At 46.0% G+C, this 19682-nt stretch overlaps 1 protein-coding gene across 3 annotated transcripts in view; it reads left to right on the top strand.

Annotated features, from left to right (window-relative positions):
• Window positions 1-19682, top strand: part of AKNA (AT-hook transcription factor) — a 223918-nt gene that overhangs the window by 93183 nt on the left and 111053 nt on the right. For all 3 annotated transcript variants that reach the window (XM_085611866.1, XM_085611856.1, XM_085611848.1), the window contains exons 13-14: window positions 8624-8707; window positions 16973-17241. In XM_085611866.1, the coding sequence (XP_085467992.1) occupies window positions 8624-8707; window positions 16973-17241 (353 nt within the window). The remainder of the gene's footprint in view (window positions 1-8623; window positions 8708-16972; window positions 17242-19682) is intronic.

Here is a 19682-nt window from a genome sequence, read left to right as displayed (position 1 = left end):
AAGGTTTTGTTAAACCTCTTCACCAGACCATTGGTCTGGGGGTGGTAAGGAGTTGTGAACCGGTAGGTCACTCCACACTCCTTCCACATGGCCCGCATGTACGCTGACATGAAGTTGGTCCCCCTGTCGGACACAACTTCCTTGGGAAAACCCACTCGGGTAAAGATTCCCATCAGGGCCCTAGCCACAACAGGTGCTGTTATGGTCCTCAGAGGTATTGCCTCTGGGTACCGTGTGGCATGATCCACCAGAACCAGGATAAACCTGTGACCAGCTGACGTAGGCGGATCTAACGGACCCACAATGTCGATGCCCACCCTTTCAAAGGGGGTGCTAACGACAGGAAGTGGTTCCAGGGGAGCTTTCAGCTTCACCCCTGTTTTCCCACTGGCTTGGCAAGACACACATGTCCGGCAGTAGGTATCGGACAACACTTTCATTTGAGGCCAATAAAAGTGTGGGACAAGACGGGCGAAGGTCTTGTCTTGCCCCAGGTGTCCTGCCAATGGGATCTCGTGAGCCAACTCCAGAAGGAAGGCTCGATAACGTTGAGGGACTACCAAGGCTCGTGACGATCCATGTAGGGGTGCCTTGGGTTCACTGTAGAGGAGGCCATCCTCCCAGTAAACACTGTAGTTCCCTTCAACGTTCCCTGCTGCCTGGGCTTTGGCCTGTCGCCTCAGTCCCTCAAGGGTAGAGCACTCCTTCTGGCCCTGGCAGAATTCCTCCCTGGACGGGCCTCCCTCCACGTGCCACTCGGCCGGGATGGGTAGGTCCTCCAGTTCGGTGACATCCCCCACCGCAGACTCCTGGTCCACCACCTCCGGTGGCCTATCCGTCCTACGGGGGGCGGACGCCGAGGCAGGCTCCTCCTGTCCTCGGTTCTTCCCTTGACTGGCAGCTGGCTGGGCCTTTGTTCCAGGCTCCAGCCGAAACGAACTCCCTCTCCGGGTAGTCGCGGACCCTGTGCTCACACAGGCCCAGTCAGGTGTATCCAGCATCTCAGTATGAGTCCGGTATTCCACCTCCTTCCAAGCATTGTGCTCCATGTCATTCCCCAGTAGACAATCGACTGGCACGGCAGGGCTTACGGCAACTCGAAGTGAACCTGCAACCCCCTCCCATTCAAAGGGAACCTCGGCCACTGGATAGTGGCCTGTTCTGCCGTCAGCCATCGCGGCTGGGTGGAGTACATCGGGAATTACCTGCTCTGGAGACACCAGTTGGCTACGTACCATAGTCATACTGGCTCCTGTGTCTCTCAGAGCCTCCCCTCTTTGGCCGTTGATGGTGACCCACTGCCCATACTTTACAGTATTTGCGGGCACCTGGATCTTAGGAACCATCTCCCGTTCTCCCAGGGACACTAAAGTGACACCCGCCCACTCCCTTCCCTTAATTAAGGGCATCTCCTCCCCGAGCACTGCACTAGCTACTCCGGGGGTCTTTCCTCCAATGGGAGGGGGTGGTCGTTTCGGGCACTTCGCATCTCCCTTATAGTGTCCAACGCCACCGCACTCGAAGCAATGGACAACCCTTGGCTGCTGACTCTGGCCAGGATTAGGGTTTCTGGGTGGGTTAGCCCTAGGGGTGAATCCTGTTCCCTTTCCTTGGAAATTATTTTGGGGGCCTTTGGAGAACTCCTTTTTCTTTTCCCCCCCCCCTCTTTCTTCTGGGGGGCGCCCTGTCCGGCCTTTTGAGTATCCCCTCCAGTCCCCCTTGTGGACACCCGGGTACTAGCCCAAATGTCCGCCTCCTCAGCAAGCTTCCGGGGATTGGTCAGCTTGCTATCCACCAGGTGTTGACGCAGTTCAGGGAAACATTTTTCGAGCAGGTGTTCCTTCAGTACTAAATCAAACAACCCCTCGTAGTTCCTCACTTCACTGCCCTGTATCCAACCCTCTAGTGCCTTCTTTGCATAGTCCAGGAAGTCCACCCAATTCTGTGTGCCCAGTTTGTGACTACCCGGGAACTTCTGTCTGTACTTTTCGGGTGTTAGTCCAAACTTTCTTATGAGCGCCACTTTCATGGTGGGGTAGTGGGTCTGCTCATCCTCCTCTAGGGCCAATAATGCATCCCTACCAGCTGGAGGCATGTACTTGTACAATCCCCCTCCCCAGTACTTCTCTGGAACCCCATGGGCCCTTAACGAGACCTCATAGGCCGCTAGCCACTTGGCGATATCGTCACCCGCCCCATAGCTAGCTACTATGTCCTTCGGCAAGTAGGGTTTGGGTTCCCTAGTGAACTCTCTTTCTTCGCTGCCACCATTAGGAACAGAGTGTGCCCTAACTCTTAGTATCTGAAGATCTGTCTCTTTCAGCCTTAACTCGTGAGCCATCCTCTGTCCCTCCTTCTCTTTCTCTAGCTCCGCTAACTTCCATGTGAGCTGTCTTTTCTCCCTCCGGTCAGTTAACTCTGCTTCAGATAAGCCACCGCTAGAGACAGTGCTGCCCTTCCTGGAAATGGTTCTGGGCCCCGCTACTAGGTTCCCCACTTCAGGTTGGTACATCCCAGCCCCCTCGCTGTCAGGCTCTCCATCCCTGTCCTCCTGCTCAGCCTTACTCTCTTGTCATGCCTCCCCCCAAGCCTTCAAGCTGGTCTGGAGTTCAGCCTTCTTGGCACCTGGGGGACAGTACACCCCCTCTCTCTGACAAAACTCTCTGAGTTGGGCCACAGTATAGGTTTCCAGGTCTTCTAGCACAAACTCCATTTTGCCCACTCAGAACAGAAGACAGGTTTTTACAGAAGCTATGCAGGGGGGTACCTTATATAATACCTCCTCCCACCACCAGAGTAAATTTGGAAAAACAAAAACTCACAATTAGGAAGGCCGCTTTGAGAAAACTCCCGGTGTAGGCCTATGGACTACCCACAGTTATTGTCGAGTATACGTAGGCACAGCTCAATCCCACCGCTGAACACCAATCATGTTAGAAAAACACACTCCCACACCGGAAGGGTGGTGGTGTATTCTCCCAGACACACTGTGGTAGCTTTGCTCGAGAGGGAAGGAAGGCACCGTGTTAAGCATACGTCACACCCTCACAATAACCATGCGTTCATCCGTTCCAAAAACGACACTACACCTTAAAAATTATACTGAAAATATATCTCTTTATCTTATTTTCTCTTAGTTGCTGATTAAATAAATAATAATACAATCACAGTACACAAGGCTTTTCCTGTGGAAGGGTACGTCAAATAAATACTATCTTAACGATTCAATAAATAAGGTAGATCATAAATAATCAAGGCATAAATATAAGTGCATTACATAACAGGCAATTAAATATTATGAGGCAATAAATACTGCGAGACAATAAATATTGTGCGACAATAAATACTGTGAAACAATAAATACTGTGAGGCAATAAATAGGATGAATACAATAAATACAGTGCTCTCAATAAATAATAAAAGCCAACAGTGACACTTAAAAATCAGTTCACATTCCTGAGGTACTATGGGATGATTTGACCCAATCCCAGCTTGTAGAGATTTGGATGGCCTGAGGGGTATACTCCCTGGCTTGGACAAGGCTGAGGCCTAAACTGAGGTAGATCAAGGGGGAATCTAGAGATCTGGCTCTCCCACACTACACAACCCCTCTGTATTAGTCCCAGCTCACCCCTGGCACAATCAAGCTGGTTCCAGCACCTCTCTAGCCCCTAGGATGGTCTCTTAGGGCTCCACAGGGCCTTAGGCGCCCTCTATTCCACTTACTGCCCTTTTTATGAAGCTCCGATGCCGCTGGAGTCGTGTCGACGCCGTGAGGCGGCTCCGGTTCGATGTCGGCGGCCTCGGCGCTATGACAGTTCTTGACGACGCCGGTAGGCGGTTCCGGTTGGATGTCGGCGGCCTCGGCTCGATGTCGACCTCCGGTTCGATGACGTCGGGCAGTCTTGGCTCGATGTCGACTTCGGGCGGCACCGGTTCGATGTCGGCGGCCTCGGCTCGATGTCGACCTCCGGTTCGATGACGTAGGGCAGTCTCGGCTCGATGTCGACTTCGGGCGGCTCCGGTTCGATGTCGGCGGCCTCGGCTCGATGTCGACCTCCGGTTCGATGACGTCGGGCAGTCTTGGCTCGATGTCGACTTCGGGCGGCTCCGGTTCGATGTCGGCGGCCTCGGCTCGATGTCGACCTCCGGTTCGATGACGTAGGGCAGTCTCGGCTCGATGTCGACTTCGGGCGGCTCCGGTTCGATGTCGGCGGCCTCGGCTCGATGTCGACCTCCGGTTCGATGACGTCGGGCAATCTTGGCTCGATGTCGACTTCGGGCGGCTCCGGAGTGCGATCTCCACTCCCGACCTCCGGTGCTCCTTTCCTCGGGTTCCGGCGACTCCGGAGTGCGACCTCCACTCCCGACCTCCGGCACGCTTCACCTCGGTCTCCGGCGACTCCGGAGGGCGGACTTCACTCCCCCGTCGACGCCGCACACTCGACCTCGGGTGACTTCCGCCTCGACCTCTGGTACTCTCCACGACCTCCGTCGGCGCCCTCTCTCGACCTCTGGCGGCTCCGGGTACGACGTCTGCTTTCCAGTCAGCGCCGCTTCTCCACCTCGGGCTCCAGGTCTCCAGGCTTCTCGACGTCGGACTTCAAGAAGTTACCAGTAACCAGGTCAGGAACTTGCTGTTCTTTACTTTTAAGGCCTGTTCCTGCTGTCCAGGTCCTGGTTTTTCTTGCTTTCTCCCACACAGGGCTCCAGGCTGGGCTCAGTCAGTAGGGACTAGTATCAAGGGTGGGTTTATGGACCCCACTCCAGGCACAAGTTTCCACCCCTGCTGCCTCACTCCTTCCTCCTTCAGGTTTCTGCTGCTCTCTCTTCACCAGTCAGGTGCCAACTGCCCACTCCAACTGTCAACTCTGACTTAGCTTCCCAACATTCTAAACCGCCTCCAACTGTCACAGGGTTCCAGAATGTTGCAGAAGGTTCTAGTAGGTTCCAGTGATGTCACAGGTGACAATGGGTGGCCACCATTTTGTGCTCCAGGCCCTCAGACAGAAGTTCCAGGGGTAGATAAAATGGCTCCCTGAATCTGCATCAATACTAAAAAGTCTGGTGGTTCCCAAAAAGGAAAAATTCTAACAGGGTTTGAGGCAAAAGTGGGACAAAATAAATAATGATGAGGAGGGACCACCCAAAGGGCTGACAGGTCTAACACGGGCTGACTCAACCATTTAAGTATTTTAAGGTGTGGGACAATTTCAGAAACTATGTTGCTTTGCAATCTGCATATTTGATGTGCTACCTTCAGTATTATTGCAATCCTGAACATCTTATGATCTGTTTACTTATTACTGGAGTCAGTATTGCTCGAGTTTATACCCAACATGGCTGACGTGTCTGCTGTGTACTTAGACCTAAGGGGCTGTTTTGAAATTTTGACTTTGGCACATCATTATATGAGCAATTTACGTTTCTAGTACTATGCATGGCTAATATTGCTAGGCCCACAAAGTTTAGAATTTTTGAAATGTAGTCATTTGATTATTCAGGCTGACATACAGCCACATTGTTAGTATGGTTCTAGTTCACACCCAACATGGCTGACTGTTGTGCCCTGCACCTGGACTCGATGCACAATTGTTAAAAAGTGACGTATTTTATATTTAGTTCGGGGAGAAAATGCTTGAACATTTGGATTTAAAAACAACTCTCTTTTACAATCTAGACATGGCCACAACTACAACTTTGTCCATTATCTTTTCTTGCCATTGCATCTATTGAGTAGGTGTCCTGTTCTTAGTCAAGCACTAGCTAATGGATCTCCTATAGCCAAGTCATATTCTGTTGCTCAGGGGTCTTCAAAGGGTGCTGCATACTGCACCGATGAACACAATGAACTTTGTGGATAAAGTGGATTCTTTCAGGAAATTCTGAAAAAGAATACTTGTTTAGAGAAGTGTAAACTGGAATAGAGAATTTCCAGACTGATGCCTCAATTACTTGTACCCCCGAATTATCTCCTTTATTTCCCCATCCTGGAATTACCCTTATGAAGGGAAATTACACGGTATTGTGGAATAACCTGCAGGAATCTGTTTTAGTGCAGATTCGCTCATGTTTTTCCCCAGGATTTGTATCATAAACAACCTGAACTAGTCAAGTCAAAGAACCTAACCTAAGGGAGAGGGAGGTGTCAGAAATCTATTGGATTCTGAAGTTCACCAATTAGAGAGAAAGGAAAAAATTATCTCTTTCTTGAGTCCCCTCACTCACCAGGGTTTCCCCACGGTGACATGCTTCATCATTGTGGTCCTCCCATTCCTCTACGGACTGAGGCGTGCTGCGACTTGCGGATTACGTAGGAGCACTAAAAATCAGATTATGTGTAGTGCAAGTGAAAGTGTGGTGGAGTGGGATAAGGTAAATTAAAATAATCAGCTAGTGGGCCAAATATATTTTATTAATGCTCCTAGCTAATTGGCTTAAAAACGGGGTGATATGCTAAAGGCCCTAACTATAATGGATAGGTGTACCTAGCATATGGTCAACTAGTTTCGAGCTTCCCCAGCTCTTCTTCAGGACTACACCGGGACCAGCCCAGTGTGAAAGCACCACTCCTAGTTAACCTAATTAAGGTGCAAAAGTGAGACGCTGCAACTGTAAGGCATGCGTTACAATTAATACATACGTAATGTACGACAAGGCAATATCTGTAGGATACAATAAAATACAAATATTAAAGGAACATAAAGTCATATGCACTGTTATCATTATCAATTGTGAGCACACTACACCCATGTGTTCATACACTCTTGCCTCTGATGTGCCTCTATGTGGTTTAAAAAAAGAAAGAAACGTTAGGTAACTTTCTCCATGCCGGCGCTGTGCTGAGAAGTGAGACAAAAATCTCAAAATATACAAAAAAACTCACGCGTCTGACACAACATACAAAACACACAAGACTAACGATAAAGAGACATTACATACATTTTAAGAAGCAACAATGTGCCTCATGGTCAACGGAGGGGGTGTGGCGATCTCGTACACCTAAGAAAATGGTAAATGAGGTCGTTAAACGGTGGCGGGCTCCGTATCTGTGGCTGGCCCTTAGGGAGAGAAAACGGGAGAAAAGAATTGCTCTCCGCGATATGAGTGGGCATGGTGGTCTTCCCTAAAGTTATCACTTACTTGTACGTGGACAACCACCCTCACGAACACCTACTGGGGCCAAAACCTCACGGACCGCATTCTGGCGTGTCCCCGTTGAGGAGCTGGTTATCAATGGGTATTTCCGCATGGAAAGCGAGGAGGGCTCGCCGTCGGAGTCCCTTCCGGGTGGGGCCATTTTGGATTGGGATATAATTACGAGAGAGTGTGTACTAGCGTTTGGGCTTATGTTCAAATCGAATCATGCGTGGAAATGTGGTGAGAAGAGAAAAAGATGAGGAACAATACCATCATAAGGCAGGAATTAATGCCTCATGCGATGTATATTAAAGAAGGGAGCATTATCTCTATGGAGCGACCAGGATTTCACATGTGGGTTTAACCTGCTTTCAACACAAAGGGCCTGATTTAGAGTTTAGCAAATGGGATACTCCATCACAAACATGACGGATATCCTGTTCACCATATTATAAGTGCATTAAATACTGTGGCATATGTAATGCAGGATATTCGTTCTGTTTGTGACAGAGTATCCTATCAGCAAAACCCAAATTCAGGGCCATAATTGGGCATATTCTATAAATGGTAACTGCTCTTGCAGGCATCATTGGATTTTTCAGGTTGGTTGTAATCAAGGTGTAAGTGAAACTGGAGAGCCACTTAGCGGTAACTACAGTGTGCAGCTTCACTGTAAAAACCAATAAAAGTAGAAAACAAATATGATGCTGAGGTTGACATATGTTAAGTAACTATGACTCCGCAAACCAATCGTGGAGTGAAACTTTAAGCAGTGTGTTAATTCCAGGCGGAGATAAATTAGTACCCATATACTACCCCACTTACTACGTATGCCAAAGTAAATTCCATAGCAGTTAAAGGGAAAAAATAACACATTCTCTCAGGTTCTACCTTAACAAATTAGTCAGCAGACAAATTGTTGGTATGCCTTAGATGACAAGTGTCCTGAGCGCTTATTCATAGAGCAAAGGTAAGGAACCCTTTGACAGGTCTGGAAAACTTTATGCATCCGAAATGGATGGCTCAAAGAGGTGAAAAAAGGAATTAAATGGAAATTTTGGGATATTATATCTTTGAGTCCTAGAGTGTTAATAGCAGCAAAAGATGCAGGAAAAATGTTTGTCAGTCGCAAACCTGGCAGCTGCTTAGAAACATTTTATTCACAATCAGAAACAAATTTGTATGAGGGAAAGCAATGCTCCTTTTATACCTCCCTTCTCATTGGGAGTTCCTGGAGCCCTCTTCCTTTCTGCATTGGAGCACTTGTCTGTGGGTACCTTTCACTAGCTACCTCCAGGGGCTCCCTCCAAAGGCACTTGACTGTGGAGCAGAATGTACTGTCAATGACTCTCAGCAATAAGTTTGCAAGGATTCAGAAGTTTGAGATCTGATTATGGTACCAGGTACCCTACCTTAGAACATGTGTGCTCACCAGCTGTTCTTAATTCAGATTTTAAAACGTAATTTATTGCTCTCCCTTCAGGTGCTTCCAAGAACTCAGCCTATCTCCTTCCTTCTCTCCACCCAATAAGAGGAACACAGAGCAGGTTTCTCCATCGGTCACCAGGTATGTGTTGAAGCAATTGTCATCTCTATACTCTCTGCACTCCACTTCAGATACATAGTGCAGCTCTTGACATCTATCATCAGATGCAAACACGAGCTTTCTCCATTTCTCGATCTTTCTTCTATGCTCTCTGTGCGTGGAAGAGGTTCCACTATCTCATACTTGCCACGTGACACTGTCAATCTTTATCCCTCTAGATTGGCTATTTCTAGGCACTGTGTCCATTTTCAACCCTCCTTTCATCTTATGCAGGTGAGCCTTGGTTTAAGCAGGTGAGTCTTGGTTTAAGACTTGGTGCCTCTCACAGAGATGTTTACCTCCAGGCATCTCATCACCCAAGGCTAAAACATCAAGAATCTCTGAAGGTCTTACAAAAGGTGTTTTTAATGTCTCATTTTAATCAATACTCACTCCCACAAATCCCTTTATTGACCCTCTTACCAGGTGCATGAGTGGCTTCAGAAACTTATTCACAGCTGCAAATGTCACTTATGCTGTAGATGCCTCATGACACCACGGGCTACTTCACTATAAGTGATGTATTTATTACTGTGTGTGATCCAGTTCCTTTTCTTCCATGCCTTTATCAGTGCAGGATGAAGGGCCGCAAAGATTTTCTTTAGACATTTGTTGAGTGATTTATAGGTATTTTATGATAACATCTCATCTAGAATCCTCTGGCTATAAGTTCTGCTGAAAACGCAATTTTCCAATGTTGGTCATGGATCCACAGAGTGCTTGTTGTGTATGGGCCAGTCCCATAGATCAGCTTCTTGTTCGTTTGGTAATAAAAGCAATTCAAGAGAGTTAAGCCAAACCAATTGGTGACTTCCATGAAGAGGAAATCTATACCTCATTCTAGGGGAAGGTCTCAAAGCGACTCCCAATCTAGGAGCCGGTTTCCTTCCAGAAAGCATAAAAAAGCACTTCAAGGTGCACTATCTAATGACAAGAAGAGGATGAAATATAAGGAAAGGATATCTTCGTAGCATGTGTTGTCTGCAGATACACATGCTATGCATACTTCTGCCATCTACTGTTTGGCCTGGACTATGTAAGTTATTTTCCTCGAGGAAGTTTTATGATCCGCATTGTGCATTGTCTCTCCTTCCCCTCGAGGTATTGCACATGTTTAATGGCTCCTTTGTTAGAAAGTTGTTTTCTGCCATCAGGCTCGGATGTACTGCATTGGAGCTCTACAGCATTCAACGCCCACACGCCCTACAGTAGAGAAAAAGACGTAATTGGAGATACAGTAGACGACGCCCTTGGATCATAGGTGCTGGGGACCGACTACCCGGCAACCAATACTCACATGCCCATCAAGAATGACCATCGCCTGGTGAAGGAAACAAAGAAGGACCTCTTCTGACAGTGCCCTCGGTGCTGGGCCAAATATGCAGACTCCGTACCCATGAAGTATGTACTTTGTGCCTATATCCAGAGCACAAAAAAGACGAGTGCACGGCTAGCGCATTGTTCAAAAACAAAAAGACATTTCGAACCCGTAGGGATCGATGCCTGGCACACACCATGAAACTGGTGGCCGAGGCGGAGTTCTCGCACAACAGTGATGGGGAGAGTGAGGCAAGTGCTCCTGTATTAGGTGGGGTGGTCATCGCCAGCCCCCAATACGTCGTTTGCGATTCATCCTTTGGGGACAAACACGCTCCACTGCAGGTCACGATGCCCACATTGCTGATGCGGATCTCCATATCTGGGGCGAGTACCAAGACAACGCTACGTACCATGAGTCCTGTTGACTCCGTGCAAAGAAGATCCTCATTCACCACCACCACTCCTGCCATTCCACGGTGTGCCACAGCCCTCTAATTTGCATTAGATGGAGGTTACACCACTGCAAGGGGCATCAATACATCGTTCATGCTCCTTAGACATGCGTGGCTATGCATATCTGGGCTCAAATCCTAGGTGCAGCAGCATATTCTCAATGGCCCATTCGATGTGGAAAACCTCTTTGGGCCCGCTGTGGGGACACAGAGAAAATAACAGCCAAGTCCATGGGTACCTTACAGACAATACCTAAAACAAAACCAGCCCTTTCAGCATTACAAGAGGTGAGGAACAGCAAAAGCGTATACCCCAGAAAATACCACATATCAGCACCAGCAACAGCAGTACCACCAGCACGGGCGTGGGTACTATCGAGAAGGTTACAAAAATAGAGCCAGAGGTAGACGTACCGCCAACAAGGGCACCTCCACACCAGCAATGAAATTATTTGCCCACAAATCCCCCTCAAGCACAAAACAACTGCTGGGGAAAGGCTCCAACAGTTCTACAAGTTGTGGCCATGCATCACATCAGACCAATGGGTACTACAAATAATCAGGCAAAAATATTTCCTAGAACTAACTCAACAGCCACCAAATATCCTGCCAAAACATCAGGTGTTAAATTCATAGCATTTCCATCTGCTTAAGGAAGAAGTAAAGGCGTTACTGCTAATATGAACCATAAAACTAGTGCCACACAAACATCACAACAAAGGAATCTACTCTATATTTCCTCATACCAAAGAAAGAAGCCTCACTGCGGCACATTCTGCACCCCCTCAATTGCTACATACTATCCAGACACTTCCATATGGTCACATTGCAAGATGTGATACCACTACTACAAAAAGGCGACTTCATGACCACATTAGACCTGAAGGACGCTTACTTCCACGTTCCAATCCACCTGGCACACCGCAAATACCTAAGATTTGTTGTAAGTGGATGTCATTACTAATTCAATGCCCTACCATTTTGGGTTACAACAGCCCCATGTGTGTTCACAAAAGGGTTAGTTGTAGTAGCAGCGGAATAATGAGGAGAAAACATACATGTCTTTCACTGACGATTGACTGATCAAGAGTCTAACCAAAGCCACATGTCTAACAGACACTCAAGACATGATCAACCTGCTACACCAATTGGGCTTCACTATCAGTGCGACAAAATTGCATCTCCAACCGCTCCAGATCTAACCCTACTAGGAGCGATACTCAATTCAGTATCAGGAACAGCTTACCCCAATCTGCAAAGGGTTCTCAATATCCAGAACCAACTGGATCTTTTGCAGCCACATCGTCACCTGCCAGTCAAAACAGTGATGCGCCTGCTAGGGATGATGGCATCATAAATAGCAATAGTGCCACATGCATGGCTACGTATGAGACGTCTTCAAGAGTGTTTAGCATCGGGATGGTCGCAAGCTCTGGGGGATATGGAAGATCTAGTGTTGGTTTCACCCAATGTCCATCAGGCACTACAATGGTGGAACACCTCAAACATACTGAACGAAGAGCCTTCAAGGACTGATCCTGCTAGTATCCTTCACAGCCAATGCATCACTCATGGGATGGGGTGCACATATGAAGGACATTGTGGTTCAGGGACACTGAACCTCACAACAACATACACCATACATCAAAATGCTTGAGCATTTAGCCATCTAAATGGCTCTCAAAGCCTTCCTAACAAACGTTGTGGCGAAAACTCTCCTTCTACGAACAGGCAATATGACTGCAATGAATTGCATTCTGAAACAAGGAGGAACCGATTCCATACAGCTGTCTCAACAAGCGCAGACCATATGGAAATGAGCAGACAAACATAAAATCCTCCGCTTTGGCATGATACATACCAAGACAGGAAAACTCCATTGCGGACCTGCTCTGCAGGATACTGCAACAAATTCACGATTGGTAAATACAGACTCCGTTACTGCAACAATACTTCCACTGGTGGGTGACCCCCACATTATACCTGTTCGCTACCACCGAAAGCTCAAAATGCCAAAGATTCTCATCCAGATCGCCATACCCACTATCCAAAGGGAACGCTCTATGGTTGAACTGGTCAGGGATATTTGCTTACTCTTTTCCTCCTCTCCCACTCATTCCATATGTGGTCAAGAAACTCATACAGACTTAATTAACCCTAATACTAATTGCTCCCACATGGGCTTGACAGCCATGGTACACAACACTACTAGAGCCATCCTTTAGTACCTCACGAGAAGCCACCCAGCTATCCAAACCTTCTCACCCACAGCGGGGGCAGGGTGAGACATCCCAATGCACGGCAGCTCAATTTGCAATCTGGCTCCTGATGTCATAGAGTTTGGATACCTGAATCTACCTCCAGAATGCATGACTCTTCTAAAAGAGGACAGAAGGTCGACTACAAGGGCTTGTTGTGCAGCAAAATGGAAACATTTTGTCCACTACTGTGCATCTTTAAACATTAACCCTTCTTCACCAACAGAACGAGTCTGTTACCTATTACATTTACAAAAGGCACATTTGGCATATACCTCAATACGCCTACATTTAGTAGCAATTGCAGCATACGTACAAAACAGGAAGCGCCAATCCCTTTTCTGCATTCGTGACATCAAAGCCTTCATGGAAGGATTAAAATGAGTCATTCCAACACGTACACCTCCGGTACCAGCGTAGAACCTCAACATTGTCCTAACACGACTCATGGAGAGCCACCGTTTGAACCACTACATAAACTGTCAGATACAGTTCTTAACATGGAAGGTGGCCTTCCTTGTAGTAAAAACATCTCTATGAAGGGTTAGTGAAATACATGGCTCACTATTGAAGAACCACCCTTTCATATGTTCCCAGACAATATGTGTTTATGCACAAACCCAAAGTTCTTAACTAAAGTTATATCACCCTTCAATCTAAATCAAACTTTAGAGTTACTGGTTTTCTTTCCAAAACCAGAAACGATCACAGAGCGTGCTTTACATGCACTTAATGTTAAACAGGTACTGCTGTACTATTTGGAATGTACAAAACCCTTCAGGAAAACACAACAACTGTTTGTTTCATTTTCCAATCCACTTAAAGGAAATGCTATTTCAAAATCAGGAATAGCAAGATAGATTGCCAAATGGACTCACATTTGTTATGCTAAAACAAAACGAACATGAACAACCATGCCAAGGGCTCATTCTGCAAGGAAAAAGGGGGTCAACCATGGCCTTTTTAGGGAATATCTCTCTCAGTGACATTTGCAAAACAGCAACATGGGTGACCTGACACACATTTACAAAACACTATTGTGTTGATGTTCAAGCAAGACAACAAGATCTTATTGAACAAACAGTTTTAATCGTTATTTCAAACAAACGCACCATCTCATGCCTAAATTCACTGCGAGAGGGGTACTGCTTTACAGTCTATGCATAGCATGTGTATCTGCAGCTAACACATGCTACAAATGGAGTATGTTACTTAACCTGTAAGCATCCATTTGTAGTATGTAGTGCTGCAGATTCACATGCACCCTCCGCCTCCCCCGCAGGTATCAGATGGTGAGGAAAATACACACAAATACAGCAAACGTTAACTTAGCAGACTACATCCTCACTCCGTAAATGGCAAGGTGAAAAAACATTATCTAACAAAGGAGCAATTGAACATGTGCAATACCTCGAGGGAGAGGCGAGATGATGCTCAACACTGGTCATAAAACTTACTTGAGGAAAAATAACTTGCAGAGTCCGGGCCCAACACTAGATGTCAGTAGTATGCATAGCATGTAAATCTGCAGCACTACACGCTACAAATAGATGCTTACAGTATAAGTAACATACTCCTTTCTTCTGATCCTTTTCTCCGTGTTGGAGCCTTTACCCTTCCTTTGCTACTGCTAATTCTCCTGTAGAGATTCTTGGAATTACCCAATCTGATGCACCAATTCTGGCCCTTTAGAGCAGATGTAACCCATTGTGCTGGAATTTTGGGCTTTTGCCGGTTTTGACATGGACTTCTGCTTCAGTTGTACCTTCGGGTTTAAAGCTTGTTGTAAGAAGGAGGTGTCAATTACAACCATGATTCTGGGGTCTTTTGCAGCTTTGAGAGAGTTGGCTTTAGCATTGGTTGTGACTCTGAGTTAATTTTCTATGCTTGAGTCATCTTATCAATGGCCTTGGAGAACTCCTATTTGGCTTCGATTCTGATATATATATGCTAAGTCGGTCTTGGGAGAGGGGCAATGATTGTGACAGTAAAGCTGATAATTTGCTTTCACCAATAGATTCTGACCTGGAACTCAATGGTAAACTTGCAAAATGCTAGTGGTGTGAAGGGCTTGTTTCGGCAGGGCAGGTCTAGTTTTTGGGACTTACTATGAAACTTGCAGAGAGGTTGACTATTAATGTGCCTACTGTAGAACCAATGTTATCTGATTTATTGGCTCGATAAGCAGTCTTCAAATGGGGTGTTACTGTTAATCATACACTCATTGATCGAGGGTTTATTCTTGTGATAATATGCAGTCAAATGCAGCATTGTCAAGGGTGGTGGTTTGCAAGTAGAGAGCCACCTCAGTTCAAGCACTGGATTCTTAGTTAAAATCAGGAATGATTCCTTCTATGCCACCGGATAGAGTCCAAAACGCTAGACATTTTGGGCTGGAAGGTGTTTGCTTCGGGCAGGGTGACTTTAACATTTTTTATGTTGTATGCCTTGTCCAAGATGTCACTTTTAGCTGAGTAAATTGCTCCTTCCCCCATGGCGGAGAGCTCATTCGCCAAATTTATTAAATGACTGACAAGCAGGCGGTCGCTTATAATGATTTAGCAGGAACCGCCGTCATGGCAGTTCCTGCCAATGCATTTCACTGCTTGGGGCAGGGTTGTTTCAATATGACTCAGCCCTGCACTATACAGTTTTCTTTTTTTTGTTTTCAAAAAGAAAATTCTGAAACTGTATTTTCTTTTTGAAAATAAAAAAAGTAATCCTCCTCTTGCCATGGGAGTCTTGGCAGGGAGCATTATTAGCATTTTACTGTTCCTCACCGCCAGGGTTTGTCTGGCAGTGACAGACAGTAAAAAAATGTCTACCCATTCCGATTGGGTGGGCGAACATATAGCTAGAGTAGTCACTACTGCAGCCAAACGTATGGTCCATACGCATTTAAATCTGGCAGGTTGACCAGTATGTTGGGAGTAAGCATATTCTGTTGCAATAGAGTATCCTTACCGCCAACATATAAATCAGACCTAAGTATCTGTAATGTCCGCAAAATCCTGAATCAGGTGTCTTCATTTTTTTTATTTTGCAACACTTATTTATTTATTTCTGGGATCATTACACAATGAACAAGCGTGCACTTGCAGAGTACAACATGAGTGATAGGCCTGGAAGAAAACAGGAGCAATAGAAATACGTTTCAGGCACAACAATGAAAGTAGATCAGAAGCATTGCAAGAATAATCATAAGTAACGGCTGTAGACGGGGTATGAGTGTGAAAACAGTAGGGCACTGCAGGGGGATGAACAAGAGAAATGGGTGGGAATCATCAAAGACCTCCTACACTACATTGAAAGTATTTAATTTGTCATTCAATTTGAATGTGGTGTAATCATGGCTAGCCACTCTATAAAATTCTCTCCACCACTCATTGCATGTGGGTGTGGTGGGCTGCCTCCAGTGTGGTTTTGAGGTGGAGGAAGGAAGAGATGAGACCAGACGGCTGCTCAGTAGCTAGCGATCATCAGGCATGAACAAAGTGTAAGATCTACGTTACAATGATCTGCATTGCAATTCAAGCAACTGATATGCGGTTACAGTTTGACCTGATTGAGTTTCATGGTGTCCAAAACCAGTCATGGAGTTCTTTAAAGCAGCGGAACTTCAGTGAGGTTGAATTAGGTGTCTGAAGTACAGAGCAACCTGCTATGTCACGGGTAGCAAGGAGACCAGGGGTAAATCAATGTAGCTAAATAACTTTCATGCACCACCATCTACACATTGTTCCAGATATTGAGAAGGCAGTTTCAGCGGAATGCTCCAAATGATACCTAGATTGACATGGGTCAAGAATTTGACAATTCTCCATATGATTTTGAAGCTGGTTTTTCACTAGCATCTCTGGCAGTGTGCTCCCCGCCCATAAGGCAAAGGTTACCTGGCTTGTCATTGTTCAAATGGAGGAATCTAATTGGAGCTCTCTGTGCTTCACTGTCTTCCCCATGACCATGGTTTTCCAACTATCTTTATTTAAGTGCCTTGCTGTCCCCTTTCAGGTCATTTTTGCCTGTGTTAAGTTTTTTCTCCTCTTAATTCATATATCTGTTCTTTCCCCCCCCGGTGATTAAGTGCATGTATCAAGGGGTAGGCATAAAGACCCTTTGATTGACTTCTTCCACGTTTATGTTATCCTTTTGCGATATTGATGGTGTATGATTATGTTGTACTCTATGGACTCATAGTCTGTGTTGTATATTTTCAGAAACCTCAAGATGCCAAATGGAGTGGCCAAGGCTCCTACAACTTCAGCTCTCCGTTCTTCTTTGAAGAAAACTAGTCCGCAGCCATCTAAAGATAAGGAGCCACATGTCACACTGTCATCAATCAGAACTGTACCTCCAAGAGACAGTGAGCCAAAGCGAAGAGGACTTCAGGGAGTGATTCCACAACTCAGCAGGATCCAAACCAACTCTCCTCCCCGATGGTCAAACAGTATCACGGATAGTGAGAATGAACAGGATGCAGCTATCGGTGAGTAGAAAGCATCATGGTAAAGGAAAAAGTGCTAGTCCTAACAGATATATAATTGTTATAGTGCATTTAAAGGTTTTATATCAGTTTATAGCTTACATGGCTCTAAAACTCATATTGAAGGTTCCACAATTATATGGTGAAGTTCACTCTTTAGAAAGTTACTTTGCACTTTTCATTCTGATCCCTGTCATGGAATTGTTACATTGATTGGTGTTAATTGAGGTTGCTATCACTGTTACTAATTTATTTACGTTTCATACTCAACACTATGGGAACAATTGTAGAAGTGGGCAATAGGTCTATTTGGCTAGAGAGGTAATTGTCTATTCCCTACTGTTGATTTTTGGTACTTTATGCTGATGAATTGTAAAATATAAAAGATTTTATTATTGCTCCTTGTCTTTTGTATAGTGTGCCACTACCACTGGTGTCGTCCCACGGTGCTGTAGTCTTTTCCTGAATAGTTGTAGAGTAAACATGCCTGCCTTGTCTAGTTAGTTGCTTGCAGGGCATACCTGCCTTTTCGGGGCTTGGTTGCAAGCCAGGTCTGCATCCATGATTGCAGGAGTGTAGTATGACCCCCAGAGTATTGGGTGCATGATGTCCTGAATGGTGTAGGAGCTTGTTGAGTGGGGCAACAAATAAGCATAAAGATGTAAAGATGTAAAGAAGATTGTGAAGGATACAGGTTTGCTCAGTTATACTGCAGCCATGGCTTGGAAGGGAACATGCAGAAATTGGTGAGAAATATTTGTAGGAATGCCCACTGCACACACTAAATAATTGAACACATCCATAAGTATCGCATGTACATAACGTTTTAGATGCAAATGGTATACCAAATTAAGTCTTTGGTTCCATATTTAATACTGTTTTGTTGTATTGAAAGAGTAATTCCAAATGGATAGTAACTATCTGTTCGAGGCATGTAGAGCTGTAAATCATATGCTTTGCATACTCCTGCCATGTAGTGTTAAGCCCCGATGTTTGCAAGTTGTTTTTCTTTGAAGAAGTCTTTCCAGTCACGAGGTAGGTGACTCCTCCTTTCAGTGATAGTGCGCATGGGCATCGACTCCATTGTTACATTGTTTTTGTCTGCCATCGGGTTCAGACGTGTATTGCTGCGCTCCGCTCCGCTTCAAAAACATTCTTCGGGTTCCCCTCGGTGCGCAATCCACCCTACCTGCGTCGGTATTGTTTCGAACGCGTATCCCACTTCTCCACGTATCATATCCGTCGAGTAAAACCTCTATTTGCATCGAGGATCTTCGGGGAGGACATTGGGCCTAACTGTGTTAGCCCGCTTCGCAGTCGATGGAATGGACTCCATTCAAATTCTGTCCTCGATGCCACACCAAGTACCCGCGCACCGACTCACACAAAGTGTGAAACTTGTGCTTGTCAATGGAGCACAACGAACAAGACTACGACGCATGCAGATCGTTTCGATCCAAGAAAATGCTCCGCGATCGTCGGGCTCAATGTCGTGAGATGCAGAGTCAAAACGTCAAATACACGCCGGACATCTTCAGTGAAAGATCTGAGCATGAATTTGACGCACAAGGGGCTGAAAAAGAACAAGAAGAACTTGTCTCCATTCTGGAATTGGACTCCAAGATGGAAGAAGACTTGCCACAAGGGCAACGTACCGTGAGTACCGAACGTCCCTTGACCCAAACTCCAATTCAGCCGAAACAAAAGGATCTGGTGCCACCCCCGCCTTCAGGCCACGGTTGGCACTGAGAAGATGTTTCAGATACCCGCCAGCCCTCCAGCTCGGCATCAAAACAAGGCACTAAGCCTTCCGGCTCTGGATCGAGTCAGCCAAAATCTGACACCAAGCCAAAACCTTCAGGCTTGAAGCCGAAAATGGCTACGGAGCCGAAATCTTTGACACCGAAAACGAAGCCTCCTTCGGCTCGAAACATTCCACGCCGAAAAGCCATTCTACCCTGGCACTGAAATCCTCTGTGCCAAAATTTAAAACTGTGTTCCTCTGAAGCTGCAGGATGCGATTTTTGACGCTACAACACCGAAATCAGACCCAAAACAAAAGGAACTTTATATAAATCCAGAAACAGGACGTGTTCAGACTAAACCACCTCAGAAACGCAAACCTGAGGCAGAGGACACTCTTTACCATAGTCCTTTAAAGAGGCAGAATGTAGGTACTAACCCCTCCCCTCCTCCTTCACCATGTTCCCCTACACCAACTTCTCCACCATTGCAGCATTTGCTGATTACACCAACTAACTCTGATGATAGAGATGGGGGGGACAATATTTTCCCAATAGACTCCTGGAAGGATTATAACAGATTCACCTACAGATAACGACCCAGATCTTTACCTTGCAAAGCCTTCCCCTCCTGATGACAATGTAGGATATTTGGAATTACTTGCTAGAACTATGGCATATCATGGGGTACAATTACACAAG

Source organism: Triturus cristatus, chromosome 1_2 (genome assembly GCF_964204655.1).
Source record: "Triturus cristatus chromosome 1_2, aTriCri1.1, whole genome shotgun sequence".
Taxonomy (NCBI): Eukaryota; Metazoa; Chordata; class Amphibia; order Caudata; family Salamandridae; genus Triturus; species Triturus cristatus.
Note: the sequence above shows the minus strand (reverse complement) of the source record. Positions and strands in the feature narration are given on the sequence as shown.